This window comes from Thamnophis sirtalis, unplaced genomic scaffold (assembly GCF_051295495.1).
Source record: "Thamnophis sirtalis isolate CommonGarterSnake01/CBP01778 unplaced genomic scaffold, rThaSir2_p1.2 scaffold_7, whole genome shotgun sequence".
NCBI lineage: Eukaryota > Metazoa > Chordata > Lepidosauria > Squamata > Natricidae > Thamnophis > Thamnophis sirtalis.
The window spans coordinates 19,803,854-19,827,362 of NW_028261387.1; the positions used below are offsets into that span (position 1 = coordinate 19,803,854).

Genomic DNA, 23,509 nt, shown 5'->3' on the forward strand with positions numbered 1-23,509 from the left:
AAAACGAAAGTAAAACACTTCTTCCCAAAGTCTCTATGAATCAGGGTTACAGACATACAGAGCACTTATCCAAGTGAATCTTACATTAAGCAATGCACTTCTCCAGTGTAGCCTTGAATCAGGGTTACAAGAAACAGAAAGCACTTATCCAAGTGTAACAAGCAATGTTGTACGAACCAAGAAACCCACAAAGGAACGTTGACTCCAGCGACTAGGGCGTGGCAGCATCCGTCCTTTTATCTCCAAATTTGCTTCTAACCAGCCCCAGCTGCATAATGAATCTTGTATCCCGAAAAGGCTCACAGCAGACATCTGCTCAGTCACAACATACATGCATGCACACATGTTCCGATTTAGGCACTCAGTGCCAAAAAGGTTCTCCATCACTGGCATAGATCCAGATTTGCTATTGAAAGATAATTTTACTTGCAAAAGGGAACATATTTTACACATTTTTACAGTTAAAGATGAAAGTGAATAGATGTGTTCGACATATAAATGTATCAATAATAAACTTCACTAGCAGCATTGAAACCAAACCTTTTCTGAGTAAGGAAGGCACTGTTTAGCCCCATAAAAAGTATACGAAGGTCCACTATCTGAATGAAAAAGGCTGGCAATCCTTCATCTCTGTATTTATACAAAGACTGAACAAATGTTTGGAAGCTTCAACACATTTGCCAAGGAATCCATTTTTATGGCTAGAAGCAACAATAAAGCTTTTACGAGCTGAGAGTGAAGAATCACAGAAGAGTCATCAGGCAAATCCTGGAAACCTGAATACCAATTTATCATGGCAGAATTGAACTCAGCAGTTCCAGGACAAGGTCTGAGGTCACAAGAAATCAGGTCCAACCAGGAAACATTTTGTTGAAATTAGACACAAATATTAAATAAGGAACTATAGTTGTCAGCAATCCTGTAAAACTGTATGTGGATGTTTAAATCCCCTGAGAACCAGTTTGCACACATCAAATCAGCAGATGGGAAATGCCAACATTCTATGTGACTTTCATCTGCATTTGTCAACATTTGCTAGAACAGGGGTGGAAAATTATGGCAATTTTGTGACCTGTGGACTTCAATACCCAGAATTCCTGGGCTAGTTTGGAAATTCTGAGAGTTGAAGTCCATAGGTTGTAAAGTTTCCATAATTGCCCATCCTTGCTCTAGAACTTAGTAGAAGACAGTTTGTCATTATCTATTATCTTTTTTTTTTCAGGCACAATTTCTTGATTTTGACTTGTCCCTACCTAGCCTTGAGACGTGGCACGACAAAAGCGCGCTCCACTAAAGCGTGCCCGATTAAACCGCGTCGCTGACGTCATCAGCAGGGCGACAACAGCTACCGCGGAGAAAAAAGAGCGCTTTAAATAACGCTTTGAAAGCAAGCCGATTCACGTTAAGGTAAGGGTTAGGTTTAGGGTTAGGTTAAGGGTTAGGGTTAGGGTTAGGTTAAGCGTTAGGGTTAGGTTTAGGGTTAGGTTAAGGGTTAGCGTTAGGTTTAGCGTTAGGTTTAGGGTTAGGTTTAGGGTTAGGTTTAGGGTTAGGTTTAGGATTAGGTTTAGGGAGGTTAGGTTTAGGTTTAGGGGTTAATTTTAGCTTTAGCGTTCGCAGCGTGCTTTTTTCGTCGCGCTGTGATGACCTCAGCTACGCGGTTTCGTCGAGCACACTTTAGTCGAACGCGGTTTTGTGGTGGAACCGCCTTGAGAATCTGCCAGTTTTTTCTGGTCTTGATTTCACATCAAACCCAGCTCTTCCTCATCACAGAATCATCGATTATAAAAGATAGAAATGCTTGTGAGATCATTTATTGCAAGTCATGCTCAATGTAGGAATCCATTACTACAGCATCCACAACAGATAGTCGTTCACCTTCTGTTCAAATTCTCCCACAGAAAGAGACTCCATCCTTTGCCAAGGCAATATGTTTCCTTGTTGAACAGCTCTTAGGATTTTCCTCCTGCTGTGTGGTCAAAATCTACTCTCTTGTAATTTAAACTCATTGCTTCTTGTCCTATCTTCTGAAATACCTTCATCTTGTCTTGTACATGACAGCAACCATGTCTTACCACAGCATACTCATCACAATTTTCTCACAAATTCCTTACTCTTAAGTAAGCCTGAGGCAAGCACAAGGACTACAAGGAGCATGTATAAGAGATCATTCTTGGACATTTGTATCCAATTCATCCATTTAATTGTTATGCCATACTTTGCTAATCAGAATGTCATGGGCCATTTTGCCAAGTTTTTTTGTAAACTTAAAATATATTAATTACACCTGAAAGATTCCCACAATCTACTGAAGGAATTATTAAGTTAAAAATAAAACCGGTTAGTATGATAATGCCTTTTTTCTTTATAAATCTATGCTGATTCCTGATAATTGCTACATTGGTTTCGAGATTCTTCAGATCAATTTCTTTATGAACTGGTTGATAATCTTCCCAAATATTAATGGCAGACTTATTAGTCTGTAGGAAACATATTTTCCTTCTCAGATATTATGGCCGCTTGTTCTGTAAGTTTCTTAAATTTATCACATTAATATCCTATGATGCAATTAATTTAGACTTCGAAGTAAATGCTTATTCCTTAATGTATTTCAATTGATTCATCCCTGACTCTTCATTATACCTTGGATTCTTGCACTGAATTAGATTTTGGAATTCATGATCTACATGATCCCTTTCAATTTTATCAATCTAAAATTTAAGAACATAGAAAGGCTGGGGAAATAGCCAGAATATAATGTTATTTCAAGTTCTTATTTGAATTAACAAAGGGGAACAAAATACTATAATAATATCAACTGTTTCTGTACCCATCTTAGAAGGCATGGTATTATAAAGATCTAACACTGTGGAACTTAAAGTAGTTATATCAGGGTTAATCAACTTAACCAAATGATATGCTGCATTTGCCATGGGGGGGAGGGGGGGATGATGGAAAATCTAAAAAATAGAATCACAAAACATTTTTGCAACATGAGCCAGTGATATACCTTTCTCTTTGCAGGAATAAAATTAAACAGGTAAAAAAATTATTTTATTTATTTATTTACCACCCATTTCAATCACAAGGTGATACTGGGTAGAAATGTTATCTTAAGGTTAAGGTTATCTTAAGGTTTCATAGAATCTTTTATTCTATGAAAGGCACTTATTTCGATAAGCTTTTTTAATTTTTTTAACAGCATTATTGCTGGAAATAGCTCCACTGTTTTCCACTAAAAGAGAGATGTGACAATTATGAAAAGATACAACCATGTAAAGCAGTGTTGGGAATATAAAATAAACAGCCAATCAATTAATAATGGTCTATTAATACAATAGCAGAGTTGGAAGGCACCTTGGAGGTTTTCTAGTCCAACCCCCTGCCTAGGCAGGAAACCCTATACCATTCCAGACAAATAGTTATCCAACATCTTCTTAAAGATTTCCAGTGTTGGGGCTTTCACAACTTCTGGAGGCAAGCTGTTCCACTGATTAATTGTTCTCACTGTCAGGAAATTTCTTTTCAGTTCTAGGTTGCTTCTCTCCTTGATTAGTTTCCACCCATTGCTTCGTGTTCTGCCCTCAGGTGCCTTGGAGAATAGTTTGACTCCCTCTTCTTTGTGGCAACCCCTGAGATATTGGAACATTGCTATCATGTCTCCCGTAGTCCTTCTTTTCATTAAACTAGACACACCCAGTTCCTGCAATTGTTCTTCATATGTTTTAGTCTCCAGTCCCCTAATCATCTTTGTTGCTCTTCTCTGCACTCTTTCTAGAGTCCCCACATCTTTTCTACATAATGGCCACCAAAACTGAATGCAGTATTCCAAGTGTGGCCTTACCAAGGCATTATAAAGTGGTATTAACACTTCACGTGAACTTGATTCTATCCCTCTGTTTATGTAGCCTAGAATTGTGTTGGCTTTTTTGGCAGCTGCTGCACTGCTGGCTCATATTTAAATGGTTGTCCACTAGGACTCCAAGATCCCTCTCACAGTTACTACTATTGAGGAAGGTACCACCTATACTGTACCTGTGCATTTCGTTTTTCTTGCCTAAGTGTAGAACCTTACTTTTTTCACCATTGAATTTCATTTTATTAGATAGTGCCCAATGTTCAAGTTTGTCAAAATCCTTCTATATCTTAAGCCTGTCTACTGGAGTGTTGGCTATTCCTGCCAGCTTGGTGTCATCTGCAAATTTGATGAGTTCCCCATTTATTCCGTCATCCAAATCATTGATGAAGATGTTAAAGAGTACTGGGCCTAAAACAGAGCCTTGGGGTACTCCACTGCATACTTCCCTCCATGTAGATGCAGTTCCATTGAGGACTACATGTTGAGTGCAGTTGGTCAGCCAGTTATGAATCCATCTGGTGGTATGCTGTCCAACCCACATTCTTCTACTTTATCTAGTAGTACGTTATGGTCTACCTTATCAAATGCCTTACTTAAGTCCAAGTAAACTATATTGACGGCATTTCTCTGGTCCACTAATTTTGTCACTTTGTCAAAGAATGCAATAAGATTAGTCTGGCATGATCTGTTTTTGACAAACCATGTTGGCTTTTGGCTATTACTTTGTTTACTTCTAGGTGTTCGCTAATTCATTGCTTGATTATCTTTTCCAGAATCTTTCCTGGTATTGAGGTCAGGCTGATAGGTCTATAGTTTCCTGGATCTATTTTTTTTCCCTTTTTTGAAGATGGGAACCACATCAGTTCTTTTCCAGTGCTCTGGCAATTCTAGGATCTCTGAAAGATATAGTTCAGAGGTTCTGAGATCTTGTCTGCCAGTACCTTCAAAACCCTGGCATGTAATCCGTCCGGTCCTGGTGATTTGAACTCATCTAGGGTAGACAGGTGCTCACTTTCCATTTTCTTTCCTATTTCAATTTGCGTTCCTAATCTGATTTTTGTGGTGCTGTTTTTAATAGGTTGGACTGTTTTATCCCTTTGTGTAAAGATAGATGCAAAAAATGAGTTAAATAGTTCTGCTTTCTCCCTGTTGCTTGTCACCTTCTTGCCACTTTCTCCCAGCAATGGACCAATTGTTTCGTTAACCTTTTTCTTGTTTTTAACATGTTTTTCTTGTTTTTAACATGTTTTTCTTGTTTTTAACATGTATTTGTAAAGGATATTTTGAGCAGTAGTCCTTGTGCGTTTTTTACACATCTGTTTTCTGACACATAACTAGACATTATATTTCATGTATTTCTTTTTTTCATATATATTCCTTGTTGACATTTTATACCTTGTTAAGTTGACTTTCCTTTTTATGCTTAACTAAAGATTGTTTCTCTATTGCTGTTTTAAAAGACAAATATGATTCAGAATGCTTACCAGCCAGAGCTAAAGCATATTTTGTTTAAAGCAGTGGTTCTCAACGTGGGGCCCAAGTCCCACAGGGGGGTAATATGATTTTTAATGAAGGCAATTTGAACCTTGTTTAAACCAAGTTAGTGGCCTTTTAGGCTTCCTCCACGTGAGTAGAGTTTACTTTTTGAGTAAAGTAAGAATTATAAGTCACAGGGGTGGGGGGCATCAGTTTTTTAGAGATGCTTATTTGGGGAATGGTCAAAAAAAGGTTGGGGACCACTGGTTTAAATAATGCATCTTTCTCTAGCACACAAAAACCCCTCTAAATAATCTAAGTAAAGAGACGACAAACAGGCTAAATATCTCTTTCAAAGAAGAAACTATATTTCAAGACCTGATTACCATTTTGCATCACCCAGAAATGGCTAGCAAACATCAGAACATATATTCTTCTTCAACAGTATTAAACTGATTTCCAATAAGTATAATTCTCTAATTTTTCTAAAAGGATTCTATAAAGAAAACATGAAGGGTACTAAAAGTCCTTGGGAAAGCTAATACCATTTCTATCATTTTCACTTGGCAAACTGAAAGTTATAACTGCCAGAGATATGTTCCTAGATATAATGCCTTCTGAATCTACTTTACAATATAATGCTATCTGTTGACTTTCAAAAATACAATTTCTACCTTTTCTGTGCAGAGAAAAGAGAGTTCCCTTATTTGAAACCTACTCAGAAAAGCTGTAGTATCCTGATCTTTGTCTTTAAAATGCATAGTATAGTTGTTTTATAATAACATTCCCCAAACTGGTTGAAACCAACCTGGACAGTTGGTTTAGACTGCAATGCTGAGTCTATTTATATTAAATAAATAATAAATAAATCTTCCTTGCTGAAAGTCTGTAGTTCAAAATATTCAAAAAGCTGTACAATATCCCTGGAAAATTGGAAGTTTTGCCTCCGGCTTCTTGATACTAAATTCTTAACACGAGGAAAGGAGATGTAACTTCCCAAATGAAATATGTAGATCTGCCATCATTCGGCCCTGCTTTATTTTTAAAGTAATGAATGGCTGAGACTCCAGCTTCCAATGATTAGTTGATAAAACCTTTCTAGGGTTGTAGCAGTTGAGCAAAATATTAAAAACAACCAGGAATTTCTTCAACTGGCCCCAGATAAAACGCTCAACGTAAGCCCAGTCTAACAATTGTGCTGCCACAGCTGGATGGCTGTTAGTAGCCAACAGACAGGACACAACTACAATAATATCCTCTTGTTCATGTTCTGCACAACTGGTATTGAAAATCATACTTTTGATATCAAATATAACTTATATCTGCTATTACAAATCATCACTGAATAAGCTTTTTTCTCTGTGGTCTTTTTTTTTGTTACCAATTGTTTGCCTAAATTTAAAAAAAATATCCCTTAATCAAGAATCTTATTTTCAAAACCTCAAAGGAGTTGCAAAGATGCAGGTTTTCTTTGTTTGTTGGTTTGTTTGAACATGTTAGTTTATAAAAAGATTCTTCAGGAACAATACTTTGCATATTCTGGGTTTATGAATCCCAATACACTGTAGGTAGCTTCTTATTCTTTTTACTTTAATTACATGGTTGAACGTCTTTCATTTTTCATTTTTGTGTGCTACAGCTGGAACAGAAAAGTAAATGGTTGCCATAACATCATAGTGCTCCAAGATATAGTTAACTAATCCTTTAGTAGCTTATTCCACTTTACAATGGAATTAGGATAGTTATTCCCTTTGTTGGTATTATCTTCTTGGAAAATGTTATTGTAATTTTTTCAGCAGAATTAAAGAAGACTTTTAAGGTATGAGAAAGAGGGGGGAGGGAGGGAGGGAGGGAGAGGGAGAGAGAAAGGAAAGAGAGAGAACAATTTAATTTTTAGGATCCCTCAAATATATACCAGTAATTTAGGTTACACCTCACCAGTCACTCATCAAAGTAAGTTTGCATTTGTGCTTGTATATATGCTGGGCAATTTAGCATTTAATAAGCAAGGTTTTTAGTATTTTAATACAGTTTTATAGTCTTGCTATTTTTACTATTTTTTGAAATTGTTTTAAAATTAAGATTCTATTTATATAGGATTATTATGGATAATTTATTATTCTTTCTATTGATTTTAGAAATGCTTGTGCCTTGTCATTTGAACTTTGTTACATTTTATAACAATTCTACAAATGCTGGTCAGTGACTATAACAATAATGATTACAGGTAGTCTTCGACTTACAATAATTAATTTAGTGACCATTCAAAGTTACAATGGCACTGAAAAATAGTGATCCATTTTCACAGTTACGTTGCACCATTCCTGTGGTCATGTTATTAAAATTCAGATGCTTGGCAACTGATTAATATTTATTAAGGTTGCAGTATCCCAGTGTCATTTGACCCATTTTGTGACCTTCTGACGAGCAAAATCATTAGAGAAGCCAGATTCACTTAATAACCAAGTTACTAACTTAACAACTGCAGTGATTCACTTAATAACTGTAGCAAGACAGATTATAAAATGTGGCCAAATTCACTTAAGAATTGTCTTGCTGAGCAACAGAAATGTTGAGTTCCACTTGGGTTGTAGGTTGTGGACTATCTATATATGGTATATATGCCATAAAATATAAATATCCAAGCAGAGAATCACCAATTTCAAACTGTGTTATGTTCTACCAGGGGTCCCCAAACTGGACAAATGTAAGACTTGTGGACTTCAACTTCCAGAATTCTCCAGCCAGCTCTGCTCCGCTGGCTGGAGAATTCTGAGAGTTAAAGTCAACAAGTCTTAAAGTTGCCAAGTTTGAACAGCTCTGTGTTATAATGACACTGTATTACCTTGTCTAGTATCTGAACTTTTGATGTAGGCATGACCATATTTAATTCTTATTTAGAGAATATTTGAGCCTGCTCTGCTGCTTGGGCTAAAGAAGGAGCATTTGAAAAAGTGCAATAACTAAATACTGGAGCAATCAAATGTTTTCCAAAGAATCACAAGACAATGTATTGTCTCTTCCGATGTAATATTTGGGAATTGTATTTTGTTTGTTTTGGTATGGTCTCAAAAACTCCATTGGGTAAAATCCATTGAGGCTGCTAACTCAGTATTAGTCAAGGATAGATGAGGACCCAGTCTTTTGTCTAAAGCCAGGATTTTTTTAAAAAAAATATAGCTGCTTTCTAATTTGCTCTTTGATTTGCAGGAAGAGAAAAAAAAACAGCATTAGTGTAGCCTTTCAGTGTTGTGTGCAAGTCATCATTCTGAATCAAAATGGCCAATTGTTAGAGATACTGAGAAGAGGTAATTTGGGAATAACTTGAGGACCAGAAGTTTCCCATCCATGCTAGATGAATTTCTCCCTAGGTTCAACTGCAATTATCAGAGAAAAATAAGAGATAAAAGGGTTTGATTTGTTTGTTAATTAAGTGAACTGTCTAAGCAATTCAAAATTGGGATACAGCTTGAAATCAGAACCATCATCATTTTTCTCCCCCTTTTCGCAGAGCTGAAGAAAATCTTTCTGCAGACTCCTACAGATATTCCAACCTTTTGACAGATCTCTTACTGGCCAAAAGATCATTTTTGCTGCTCTCAGCCTGTTCTCCTATAATATTTCACCGAGCTGCTTGCTTGGCACTTCTGATTTCTTTTATAAAGAAGCATTGATTTGAAAGATCTACAGAATTCATCTTATAACAATCCATTCTTTTACAAACAGGGTCAACATTGTGATTTATTTCCAGTTCTACATCTGAGCAATATATTTATTGCTTACAAGAATATTTCAAATTAAACAAGAGCCATATTATCATTCCACTGCTTTGTCTGATGCTATATAGCAAGTATAAAACATTATCTTTTCCAGACTTGCTGACTCTTCCTTTTGAGTTCTGGACAGAATTATAATTGCAGCATAAAAGTACTGTAACATCAAGCAGAATCTGAAAATAAGCTGCACATTAAACATACAGGTAGCCTTTACTTAGCAACCAGAGTTGGGACCAGCGAATCAGTCATAAATTGAAACAGTTGCTAATTGAAACTACGACTGTGCTTGTGATTTTACTTCAGCTTTCCCCCTACAGATCTCTGAAGGTCATCATCAATACGAAGACTGACCGTGGACGAAAAGCATTTTTTCATTGCTTGTTGCAGTCATTTAATGAGGATTAGCTGTAATTCATATTAACAAAATGGCTGCATTTACTTATTCCAAATTAGTGTCCAAAATGTATTCTCAGTCTCAGATGTGTGGACCTCAGCTGCCAGAATTGTCCAGCAAGCATGAATGAAATCCACACATCTTAAAGCTGAAGAGGTTGAGAAATACTGAAGTAGTTTATAGCATCCCTACATTTGGCCCCAATTTTTCTTCTGCTGATCCAAAGCGCAAAAATGGATTGACCCAGACCATTTCCATCTGATGCCAATCTTTCATCAAATGACTTACCAGATTCTCTGAGAGGAACTTTTGTGGATGTTGCAAGGCAACAATGATGGCTCACAAATATTTCTACTCTAATAAAAAGGGCTTTGATAAAAAAAGCAATTGCTGAATAAATTATACATCCAAGTGAGCATGAAACAGTTACAAAACCAATTGGGGCCACTCAGTCTGTGAGTCTGACTGCAGAAGCCCCTTAATCAAACATGGGAGAATTTTTTTTTTTAATAGTTTAAACAGTTATTCTCAAAAGCATGAGACAATCTTTTTCTAGGTCAGACGATCATTGCCTGAATTTTGCTAGCCAAAATTACTTTATCAAGCCTATAGATTTAAAAACTTACAGTCACAATCAGACCCTTTTCCTGGAAATATTTGACCAGCGGAACAGTATTCTGCTTGAAATTAGTCAGGCGTCTCTGTGTGGCTTTCAGATTATCGTCTGGTCTCCCCTGCTGTTCGGCGCGTTTCATTAGGCGTTCTTGGAGCCGCTGATTTGAGCAGGACAAGAACACCACCAAATCTGGGGTACAGATCTGCAAAGAAGATAATCCAAATGATGTTAAATTCAACATAGACAGCATTCAGATTACTGTCAATTATCCATCTATAAGTCACTTGGTTGAGTTGAGCAGCTATGGAAATTGTATGAATGAAGGAATGAAGGAATGAACAAACCACCAACTTTTGCCATTTAAAGACCTTTAGCAAACACTGAACCCTTACATATTGTTGTTTGAAGGGAAATGTGATCTCTTGTTAGCATCCCAAGGGAAGTACTTTCCTTCTGGAATTTAAATTATGTTGAGGGTAACTGATACATCCAACAGGCAGTCTGTGTAGATTACAGAGTAGATTATACTGTATCCAACACTGTGCAGACTAAGAAGAAAGAAGATTCTCTTTTTCCCCTTCTTGCACCAGAGTGCCCCATAACTACAACTTGATGAGAAAGAGCAATTTGTTACCCCCACTTTTTTGGGGTTTGAAAGAAATGTAATTCCAGGTGCTAAGGAAGATGCAGGAAATGACACCAGCTGGCATCTAGAAGTGCCTGTATGAGAATGGTATGAAAACACTAGAAAAAGAAAAGAGTGCCACACCACATGAATTTAGCACACCCATTCCTGCTGTTCAGGCCAAAGGCACTTGTCACAAACTGTGATGGCCATGTTCTCGGTAATAAGGACTCTTTATAATAACATAGCATAAATAAATAATCCTAATTGAACTGAGCGACTTTTACCAAAGTGATTGTTGGGTTCAAATCTTAATGCTAATATTTCCCCACACTTGATGGGGATAATTATGTTCTTTGAAAATAATTGAGTGGAATGAAACTGTCGCAAATAATTGGCCTGGTGATTAGAGTCCATATGAGATAACAGGATAAGCTAAGCAGACATACAATTAAAAGATACTGAGGGAGTTTATTTTAAGTTGTTTACTTGAAGACAAATATTCAGGACAGTTTGTCATTTCCTAAGGAGTGTACTTGTCAATGCCTTTTGCATTTGGAAACGATGGGTGATTTGCCAATTAAACCTTGGCAAAATTAGCTAATGTTATAAAAGAGAATGCATTCAAAACCGATGTGGGTAATTATCTAAAGAGAAGCTTGTACCCCATGTCCATTTTCTTCTTATTCAAAGTATTCTGCTGTCTACAGCCTACCACAGTGTGTCTACAGCCTATCACACTTCCACCACAAATCTTGGAAGTTTAGTAAATATATTATTAAATATACAGCTAATTAACTAAGCTTTACAATTACCATCATTATATGAGCAAATATGACACCATCTCTTCACAGTAGTGCTTGCAGACTTAGGTAGGATCTACACATTTATCAAACTGGGGAAAAAAACCTTTATTAAAAAAAATAGGCATTGATGGTGATAGAAAATCCTCAAAACTGGAAATGCTAAAAGGCCATAAAAGCTGAGTGATTCTGGGAAGAACATAAGAAGACTGAAAGAGAATAATGAAGATATATAAATTAATAACTAGTGCTAATTAACTGAATAAATATGCTTGGTTAAAATACTAAAGAGCTTTAGGTTGCGAAATACTATGTTGAAAGGCCAAATAGTATTTATTACTAATATTAATATTTTCTTATTAATAAGGAAACTAAATGGTTCTACACTGACATGCAGTGTCTTGGGATAACAACTCCCTTCCAAAAAATATTAATTATAGGAGGTAGAAAAGTTCACACTGGAAGTAAAATAACATCTGGAATAACAGGAAAATTTGGTCCTGTTTTAAAAAATCAACAGGAGATAAACTACTAACAACATGCCATGAAATGTCAATATTTGTAACAAACGCTTTCTTCCAATAACCTAAAACACATAACTATACATGGCCATCGCTGGATGAACTCTACAATTACATGGTCTTTCGGCAAAAATGGAAAAACACTATTCAGCCAAGCAAGATTCTGTAGTGTCAATGAAAACATCAGTATTTTAGCACCAACATATGAAAGTAAAGAGCATTAAAACTAAATGTTAAATGCATATCTTTAAGAGGCTTAAAGGGAAGAGTTACCATTTTTAATGTAATTCTTTTGGAAACCAGAATCTTGAAGTATGTTAGGTTTTACACACACACACACACACACACACACACACACACACACACATATGACTATACACACACACAGTATGCACACACACACACACACATACATAAACATATATACAGTATATTTGATCACAGCAAAGGACTTCGCAAGACAATTTCAAATTTAGCACATATGGAAAACAGACACTAAAAGGTAACTCAAATACTACAAAGCTACTTTTTGTCTTTAAAAGGTTTATAGAAAATGCACAGAGGAAAGTATCATGTACTCCATCTCCCTCTTGAGAGGAAACCTGTGTTCTCCAAAAGCCTCTTTAAAGTTTCCCTCAATTGAAGGCCGGTTTATTTTATTTAGGTAAAGGTAAAGTTTCCCCTCGCACATATGAGCTAGCCATTCCCGACTCTAGGGGGCAGTGCTCATCTCTGTTTCAAAGCCGAAAAGCCAGCGCTATCCAAAAACGTCTCTGTGGTCATGTGGTCGGCATGACTAAATGCCAAAGGCGCACGGAATACTGTTACTGTCTCACCAAAGAAGTCCCTATTTTTCTACTTGCATTTTTACATGTTTTCGAACTGCTAGGTTGGCAGAAGCTGGGACAAGTAACAGGAGGTCACTTCATTACACGGTGCTAGGGATTCAAACCGCCAAACTGCCAACCTTTCTGATCAACAAGCTTAGCATCTTAGCCACTGAGCCACCGCGTCCCATTATTTCATTTATTTTATTTATTTTGCTAAGCATGTATAAGATAACAGATATCAGTATAAACATTATGAATACAGGAAATGGATACAAATAAGTGGAAACAGTAGGACAGGGGTGGGAGGCATGTTGGTGCGCTTATGCACGCCCCGGTTGAGGAATTAGTTATTAAATTTCATTATAAAATAAAATACAGAAGAAAAAAAGAGAGAGAGAAAAGTGCAAAAACAAAAAGAAAAAGTGATGACATCCAACTGTTTTCAATGCCATAAAATACAGACCAAATATAACTTCAACCTTTTGCTTTACATGAATTTCTTAAAGCAGTTTTTACAAAAAATCCACAATTGTTCAAAAGAGGATTCTTGGAGGAACTGAAGAAGGAAGAATCAGAGGACTTATTTTTTTGTGTAAGAGGAGAACAACGGTGAAAACAGAGGCTAAGTTGAAACAAGGAACAAAGAGAAATAAAGATGAAGGGCACAGACATAAGGTGATATGACCCTTCCTCAGAAAAGTTACACAACTATTCTGTTGGCAACAGAATGCAACCTTCAATCAAACACAACAAAAAGCCTCTCCATCTTCTAATTCTTGGAAAAGGAAATAGAATATGCCTATTTGACATGTATATCAGCAATTATGTAATTTGTTATGTAATTTGTTATAGTACATCCCTTCTTCTCACTAAAATAGAAATAAAGATGGATAACTCGGTTACAGTGAAAAGGCAAAAACACTTGGAATATGTCCACAATAAATATAATACTGAAATTTGATTCCTGCTAGAATTACAGACAAGTCCAAAAGCAATACACAGAGGCCAAGAATATATATAAATACCTTAGAAAATGTGTGGTGTCTAGTTTGCATATCATGCTAAGACCTATGCAAAGAAATAATTTTACAGCTTCTTTTAATACATTAATCCATGTGCTGTATTTATTAGATCAAAACTGAGCCTTACGTTTCATTTCTTTCTCACATTATAATTGCAGTGATCATATTTTCTTGGAAAAAATAAAGGACAAATTTGAAAAATGGAGCCTATTTGGAAGAATTTCAATAGGATTAAAAATGTTCATTTTTATAACGCAAAACGAAGAAAACCTTTAGAAAAAGGTATCATAAAAATATCTAAAATCAAGCAGTATATGTAAATCTGTTTTAAAAATAAAATTCAAATTTTATATTTTTCACAAGAATGTGAAAGACATATTAAATGGTACAATTTGCATGTAAAAATTAAATGAGCAAAATAAAGAGCAGAAGTGAGTTTTTGAAAAATAAATAAATATAAAGGACACCTTTCTAAAATAAAGGCCATCTAATCATCTAATTATAATAGAATATAAGTGTGATTTCTTAAACCAGTTTCTCATTACATGAAAACCATGAAATTGTACTTTTAAACCAGAGGAGGTTAATAGACCAAGTTATCACATTCTGGTTTATGAAGAGAAATGAAATTACAGGTTCCCAGTGTGGGATCATTTATAGGAAACTACAATTATTAAACTACAATAAAATATTAAACTATAAAGCTGCAGTACAAATGTTACAGTAGGCAAATGTTTCCTCCCGAGTATGGCATTCGCAAAGTCGAAGACCAAGTACCAAACATGTTTGAATACTTCCTCATGCAAATGTCGCAACTTACATATTTTAGTCAGATGTTCAGAAACAAATATGTAATGGCGGCATTTTTATGTCATAGCAATAGCAGTTAGACTTATATACCGCTTCATAGGGCTTTCAGCCCTCTCTAAGCGGTTTACAGAGTCAGCATATCGCCCCCAACAATCCGGGTCCTCATTTCACCCACCTCGGAAGGATGGAAGGCTGAGTCAACCTTGAGCCGGTGAGATTTGAACCGCCAAACTGCAGATGCAGTCAGCCTGCAGTGCTGCACTCTAACCACTGCGCCACCTAGGCTCTTCATGGTAGCTTGATGTCGATACCACTACTCTTCAGCTGTTAAATTGCAATTTTGCTAGTACAGAAAAGCTCACGCATAACATATATGGGACAAAATGAATAATGCAACCCTTAGTAATCTTTAAAGTCCTATCGACTCAGTGCCTTTATATGGAACAATCAAAAAATAAAAATAAACCTAGGCTCCCTTGAATTGAGCTTAATTCCTAATAACTTTAAGGAACCCTATGCAGGTTTTCAAATAACAAAATGGAAATAGTAAAATGCTTGAGAAAACTAGGAACAATGAAGAAATTTAGCCTAATTTAGCATCAACTGCTACTTCTTTTTTACCACTCCTCAAATAATTAGTGACAACAGAGGTCCAATATTAATAACTGCATGCACGGCGAACACAAGCTGAATGTGTGCTCTGAGAGAAAAAAATAATCAGAAATTCAGTGTCAACATCTAGCCACACCTCAATAATTTCCAATCTATAATTTTCAATGTGCCACAATACCAGGTTTCTTTTTAAGGTACCAAGCACTATTAATGGAAAATTTGTAGGAGAAGAAAGTGGGGGTAATTAAATTGTAGGCAAGCTCTCTAAATCTATATTTAGAGACATTAACGAGAGTACATGTTCATGCATACACTTCTACCTTCCATTCTTGCTTTATAACTAGGAGTATATTACCTGCCAATTTAGAGAAACCGCTGGAAGGTAGAAAAAGAAGTAGACATAATCATAATAATATATTATGCTGTTCATAATGCATACATTCAGTTGTTGGTTGTTCAATGTAACTAGCGATATCTTTAGTATTTCTATTTCTTTTACTAATAAAATCATTATGAACAACTGCAAAATTCATGTGTGACAGTCCAAAACATTGGAAAAAAAAACCAGATAACATTATCATCACCAGATGCCTTTTGAATTATCAAAAAAGCCCCTGGGAAGGAAAAATGTATTTCACATGACAAATTCTACTGCCGTTTGACAGGATCTTATTTTTTTACAGGATGAAAGTCTATAGGTCTCCTTTACTCATGCATTCAAAAAAGAATGCAACCCAGCACTGCTTAAAGTAGGCTAGACCTTGACAATGTCATTGTTCAGATAAAGTCCCATTGGCTCTTCCAACTGAACAACAAAATAACCCTGATCCTTCAGCAGATTTATTAAGTGTTTTATAGTCTTTTATAGGTACCTATTTTTAAAAATGAAAGGCTGATATTGACATTATTAGATGGGAGCATCACATTTCCATAACAACAAAAAACACTCAAGACAAAACTTTTTATTCATATGCTTTCCTACAGCTATTGCGTCAGTTGATGTTTTTTCTTTCAGAAATCTAAATCCGTTAAGATCCCATTATGAGAAAAAGAACACAAATCAAGTAACATCTGACAGTTCATGCGTTCTAGAATTTTGTGCTTCTCTTATACAATATTCCTCATGTGCTTGAGTTACTGTCTGGTTTCTGAAGGAGATAGCTTAAGTACATTAAGCACAAATTAATTTTTACTACAACACAGGATTTTTTTAAAAAAAACACTTACTATCTTGTTTTTAAGTAAGTTTCTGGGGCCTCCCTCCCTCCCTCCCTCCTGCTTTCTTTCTTTTTGAGCCAATCTGGATTCTGAGTGATTGCCTGGATAATTCACCCTGCAGTTTTCTTCGCAACATTTTCAGAAAACGTTTGCCAAAGGCATGATTAGAACTCAAAGCATCACACTTTGAGACTCAGGGCCTTTAACATCTACACCAAATCAACTCTTTAGCAAGCTCAAATGTATTTCAAAATGTAAAGAGTCAAGACAATAAGCAGCTGAATCTGTACAGCTTTGTGACATTATATACAGTGGCTGAATTAGTACATAATTAAAGTATAACTTGCTATTATGAAGCTGTTTTTGAGATTCTTCTTATTTTCCTCCAGAAGTTTTATTTCCACTGTTTACTAATACAACTTAGCATGAGATTTGAACCAGGATAAAGCATGCTTAATTTTAGTATAGTTTATCAAAGTAAGATTGTTTCGAGCTATGATTTATGAGGCTGCATTATTTAGTAAACTAGTTAATATAAACCACAATTAAGAGTGCAGGTATTACCATAACCTGAGATTAATCAAAAATAGTTGGAAGTTTATGAACTCCTTTCAGCTCCTCTAGGAGAGAAAGATAGTTGGCAAATCCAAAACTGACGTAGTTCATAATCATAACTCAGCATTAAACTGTTAGCAGTAAAAATTGTGCAGGATTTTGACAGTTAAAGCATTACGTATAAATTAATTACTTCTAGAACTGACATTTTGTGCTGCTACTAGTTGCCAAGTTGGATGAAGAACTATAGGAATAGTTCCATTGTCTTTAGGACTTTCTAATCCAAAATGACAAATTAAAGTAACATTGGTTATACTGATCTGCAAAGGTAATATGAATTCAACCTAAAATAAATATTATGCGATTCACCTTTATGTACAGTTTACCTGATTTATCATTTGATTCTGCACTTAAACACTGGGAGGTAAACCACAGACAGCTGTTCAGAGGTATACTGATGCCAATTTTCATCATGACCCCAATGCAAACTTTGCCCTTTTATACTTTCACCATAAGGTTACACACAAGTATAGAAGTGGAGTTTTATCACAGTATCTTAACACATCTCTTCCTTTCCTCATCCTTGAAGACAATGATAAGCTGAATTTTGAACCTATTAGATTGAAAGTACTGCTGGAGATGAAATCAATGTTCTCCATCATTTTTGTATGCAAGTCAACTGCAATGCAATCATCAAGGGATCACATCATATTATGAATCAAACCCAGTCACTGAATGATCAGTGATCTCTTTCGTGCTTGATATTCTGATGATGATGGCCCATTGAGTCTTCCCAATTCATTTCAATAACATTAGCACCGAGGAACAAAAACTAGCAGCTGCAACCTCTCTAAAAAGGTGAATGGAGAAATGCTATTGCAAGAAATCCACGGACTCAGATTCAAATAGATTCAGAGTAAATGTACCAGGATTTAAGTATGCCATGACTAACCTTATTCACTTGAATACATTTAAGTAAAACTAAGTTACCGTGTCCAGTGAAGTGGGAGATAAGTGAAATTATTTATAGACTATTTAAACCAGTATGTTTCTCTTCAAAGATCTGAACTAAGATTGCAGTCGTGCTCTGGCAAGTGATTTTGTCCATATTTTGTCACACTGTACATTATAGGATGTGTGGACTGGAAAATTTGATTTACCTTACCAAAAAGGGTCTCAACTCTTACAATTTATCTACAAATAAATCCTGATTTATTATAATAAACTTATCATCATAGTTTACAAAGGATGAAAATTGCACTAGAATGAAAATGGTACTCAAAAAATAAAGAATATATGAAAATTGTTCAAGCATTTTCGATCTGAAGGAAGTATTAAACCCACTAGTCTTGCAGATGTTTCAGCCTAAATTACAAGTTAGTATAAACTCAGACCTCTTTCTCAGTGTATGTGCCTAGAATGTAAAGAGTTTGAAATGTTAAATGCCTGGAATGTACACAGCTTTCAAATATTTGTCAATTCTCTGAAGCTGTGATGTGGGGAAAAAATGGTGTTTCTTTATCTAAAGGCGCTTTTTTATTTTTTACAATTCTGTTTTTTTTCCCAGAAGTCCTCATCAGAACTTTCCCAAGGATAGAAATACTACATTTAATTAATTTTCTGGCTAAGGTAGATGTTACAATAGCAATATAGAACCCAGATATCCATTATTTTGTTTAAGAAGCTGCCTTATTGAGCATGGTGTTACTATAGTAGACCAACATTCTAAGGGGGTCATCTTATACTGTATATACCCATGATGGCAAACCTATGGCATGCATGCACGCACTGGCCAGCTAACTTCGGCCTTCTTTTGAGGCCGTTTTTTGCCCTCTGGAGCCTTCAGGGGCCTTCAGTAGGCTTCCCTGAAGGCTCCGGAGGGCAAAAAACGGCCCTATGACCAAACCAGAAGTCACAATCGCTGAACTTCCAGGTTCCCCATAGGTCCGTTTTTTGCCATATGGAGGCTTTAGGGAAGCTCCTGAGGCCTCCAGAGATCATCTGTGGGGGAGAGACTGTTTTCACCCTTCCCAGGCTCCTTGAAAGCCTCTGGAGCCTGGGGAGGGCGAAAAAACAGGGCCAAAAGTAGGGAGCGCTGGTTGCACGCTCATGCACATGGGAGGGTCACAGGCATAGCATTATGGGTGTGGAACACCCACGCATGACCCCCCCTGCGCTCCTCCCGCTTTTGGCACAGGAGCCATAAAAGGTTCACTATCACTGGTATATACTATATACATCATCAGCTTAAAGCTACGATGTATACAGCAGAAAAATCTAGCAGAAAGACCAAAGATATACTTGCAAATTCAGCAAAAGAGCCATCCAAGAAAACTTTCTAAGTGTGCTTATAGTAGGCAAATATAACAGATTGGAAGAAATCAAGAACCAAAGATCTTAATAGATGAAGATGCAGATTTCACGGCAATGACATTTAATCAGAATACAGAACTGGGAGAGACCAAGGTCTTCTAGTCCAACCTCCTGCCCAAGAAGGAGACCTATACTATTCCAGACAAATGGCTGTCCAATTTCTTCTTAAAAACCTTGAGTGATAGAGCACAGACAGCTTCTGAAACCAAGCTGCTCCACTGGTTAATTGTTCTAACTACCACCAAATTTCTCCTTAGTTTTAAGTTGGGTATCTTCTTAATAAATTTCCATCCGTTACTTCTAGTCTTATCCTTATATCCTTTGGAGAATAGGTTGTCCTCTTTTTCTCTGAAACATCTCCTCAAATATTGTCATCCCAGTCCTTCTCTATGTTATATTAGACATACCAAGTTGCTGCAACTGGTCACCATATGTTTTAGTTTCTACCACCCCAATCCTTTTTGTTGCCCTTCTCTTTATGTTTTCTAGAGTCTCAACATCTTTTTTGTATTGTGGTGACCAATACTGTAAGCTTCGGTTACAATAGGAAGCCCAATACAAGAAATTTGGAAACCCAGAAGAAAGGGTTCTAGAATAGAATGGTGCAGCTAAGCAATATTTGCCATTCTGTCTTGTAATTTTTCTAGACAGACAGCTCTATGTCAAGGTGGTAAGCATAGTTTAAAAAAAACAGGAGATAGGAGATTCACGCCCAAAAAGTTTCTCCCATGTGAGGAAAAGGTAATGAGCTGAGTTGGTGGCAGGAAAACTAGACTGAGAGTTTTAAGAGAAAATCATCCAGAGTTACCTTGTGGTTAAGATGGATGGCGAATAAATCTTATCAATCAATCAATCAATCAATCAATCAATTAATTAATGAAGACTAGCAAAAGATCTCAGGCAGAAGAGCCAGAGGTCAAGAATGCAAATCAGTTATCTCATATAAACTCTCATTTTGTCCAATTTGCTATACTACCCATGTAAAAGGATGCTTTGTTTTTAACCATTCCAATAACTGAATTGTAAAAATTCTATTAATAGTTTTGCTAATTAACTCTGCAAGGGGGCATGGCAGAGTAATAAGATGCCTACCACAAATGAAATGGATTCTAATCTATGCTTCACTGAACATAACAATATTTTTTTTCAATACCATTATTGCTCTACTATCTTCTGGGCTTATTCACTGCATGAAGTATCCTTACCCTTGAGAAGATCAGAGCTATTTAATATCAAGAAAGGATCTCTGGAACTGTTTCAACATTTCCATATTCCAAAATTGGTCACCCTTACATAGAACCATCAACCACTCAACTTCTGAAGTGTCAGGTTTAATTCTATTTCTAACATAATAGTAAAAGTTTAAGTTATTGGATTATTTGGAAAGAAGGGTTTTTTATTAAACCTAAATATCTGCTAAACCTCAAAATAGATAATTGACATATTTACTTCATTAGTATAATGACATAATTGGTGTTTTTATATTATTTGCACCAATTCATGTAATTGACTAATTAAACTTTAAATAACATTTCCATGCAAATAACATAAAAACATCAATACATAATTATACAAATTATACATATCCAGCAAATGTATGGACAAGCTGTAGAAACAATGGAATTTTCCTTTACATAGGTGTAGGGGAATCCAAATACAAATTTGATTGGTTGCAGTTGAAGGTCTGTTAAAATAATGTTTCACATAGGGGTGTTATCTAACAGTTTTGTTCCTGCTTGTGCAACGTTTTTTTTCTAAGTTACAATTTAAGTTTTGTCTATTATATTATTTTTTCCCAGAGGAATGGAGGAAGCAAATAATTTTGCACACTAATGAAATGAGAACAGGAAAGTGAATACTAGAGATTAAGATTTTATGAGCTAACTCCATAATAAAAGATAGGGACTGAGACAAACCTGTTTGAGAATTCATTGCTTTGAAATCCTGAAGACTGAAATGCCTATGTGGCGGTATAGCTAGGTTGATATCTGATGGCAATGCAATTATCTTGTTATTTTATATAACAAAACAAGAAGAACTTTGCAATTTGCTCATGATATAAACAAGAGCAAATCACAGGTCTGAGACTAGAAAGCTGTTTGATTATTTAATTTCCATGTATTTTGGTGTGCTGAAAACAAATAAAATATTGAAAAAACTCCTAGACATCATGATTTGCCACAACATGCAAAATTGTTTTCAATTTTTTTTTAATTTTTGGTATTTTTTATATTATGGGTTTTTAACCAAATTTAAAGTCCAAATTACTATTAATTAATTCACATAAGTGCATTTAAGATATAAAATGCCAAAAAACCTTAAAGGGTTTGTCTGAGTTATTTAAAAAAAATATAGCACTGTAAATCTGATGGTCAGCAATATATACATAAGCTAAGCAAGCTTTAAGTCTGTGCTTCTAATGGTAGAAGGGGTTAATCTTTCCTGAAGAATCCAGTGGGAGGGAGACACATGGCAGACAGCAGCATCTCCGGTCAGTGCAGGAGGCGTGGCCAGCATTGTGACATCTTGTGTACAGACACAGAGGTGATCTCTCCTGCATGCCACACTTGTGCACGAATCATCATCAGGTTCTTGGTTCTAGGCTGTTCACACTTTTTCATCGCAATTCATGTTAGCTCATCATTCTTCAACTGTTATGTTATGGCTCCAAGAAAGTGTATTAATTCACCAGACAGTTTCTGTTTCATCTGTGGTGAATATACAGTGTTGAAGCAACAGCAGAATATTACAGACTTTGTGAAAAAAGTATACTTTGCATACTTTGGACTAAAAATTGGAGATTAAGATAAAGTTTGGGTGCCTCATAAAGTGTGCAAACGGTGTGTTGATGACCTCTGAAACTGGTTCAAGGGTAAGAAAAAATCTTTCTGTTATGGGATTCCTATGGTATGGCAAGAGCAAAGGAACCATAGTGATGATTGTTACTTTTGTGCATGCGATGTGAAAGGGTTTAATTCCAAAAGGAAGCATTCCATTTCATACCCCAATCTTCATTCAGCAATTCGTCCCATCCCCCATAGCACAGATATACCAGTACACAAGTCCCCTGCTACCTTGGAAGAGATACCTAGCTCCAATGAAGGTGAAGTCATACCTGAACCAGATGACAAATCAAGTTCTGACTTTGAAGATGATACAAGACCAAAATTGTTTTCTCAGGAGGAGATGAATGATTTGGTAAGAGACTTGAATCTTCCCAAAGATGCCACTGAGTTACTCGGATCAAGGCTGAAAAGCAGGAATTTATTGTTGCCAGGAGTGTCATCTTCATGGTTCAGACATTGTGAAAAGGAGTTTGTTCTTACGTTGCCCAGGAAGACAAGTTGGTTTATTGCATCGATGTCAAAGGTCTGATGGGTCAATTTAAAATCCAATATGATTCAGAGCAATGGCGTCTTTTTATAGATTCTTCAAAAAGAAGTCTCAAAGCAGTTTTACTCCACAACGATTTTTATGCTTCCATACCTGTAGGTCATTCCGTACACTTGAAGGAAACCTACGAGAACTTGGAATTGGTTCTTCGTAAACTTAAATATAAAGACCATGTATAAGTGTGTGGGTACTTGAAGGTCTTGTGCATGCTGCTCAGGCAACAAGCTGGGTATAGCAAATACCCTTGTTTTCTATGTCTATGGGACAGTCGAGACCAACAAAATCACTGGACCAAGAAGAGTTGGCAGCCGAGGATGCTAACAGTCGGTGAAAAAAATGTCCTCCGAGAAACTGGTACCTTCCCATAAAATTCTTCTACCACCTCTCCACATAAAATTGGGATTGATGAAGCAATTCGTAAAATCACGAGATGGAGAATGCTTCAAATACTTGATCACCAAGTTTCCATGCCTGTCGGAGGCAAAATTGAAGGAAGGTGTGTTCATCGGACCAGACATTAGAAGGCTTATAGTTGATCAAGAGTTTGTCAATACCATGACGGATCCTCAAAAAGAAGGGTGGATTGCATTTAAAGAAGTCGTACAGAAAGTTTTAGGCAATAACAAAGA

General features: G+C 36.2%; 1 protein-coding gene across 2 annotated transcripts in view; it reads right to left on the minus strand.

The window, feature by feature from the left end:
* AK5 (adenylate kinase 5) overlaps nucleotides 1-23,509 on the minus strand; it is a 134,361-nt gene that overhangs the window by 86,491 nt on the left and 24,361 nt on the right. For both annotated transcript variants that reach the window (XM_087719447.1, XM_087719446.1), the window contains exon 6: nucleotides 10,129-10,320. In XM_087719447.1, the coding sequence (XP_087575573.1) occupies nucleotides 10,129-10,320 (192 nt within the window). The remainder of the gene's footprint in view (nucleotides 1-10,128; nucleotides 10,321-23,509) is intronic.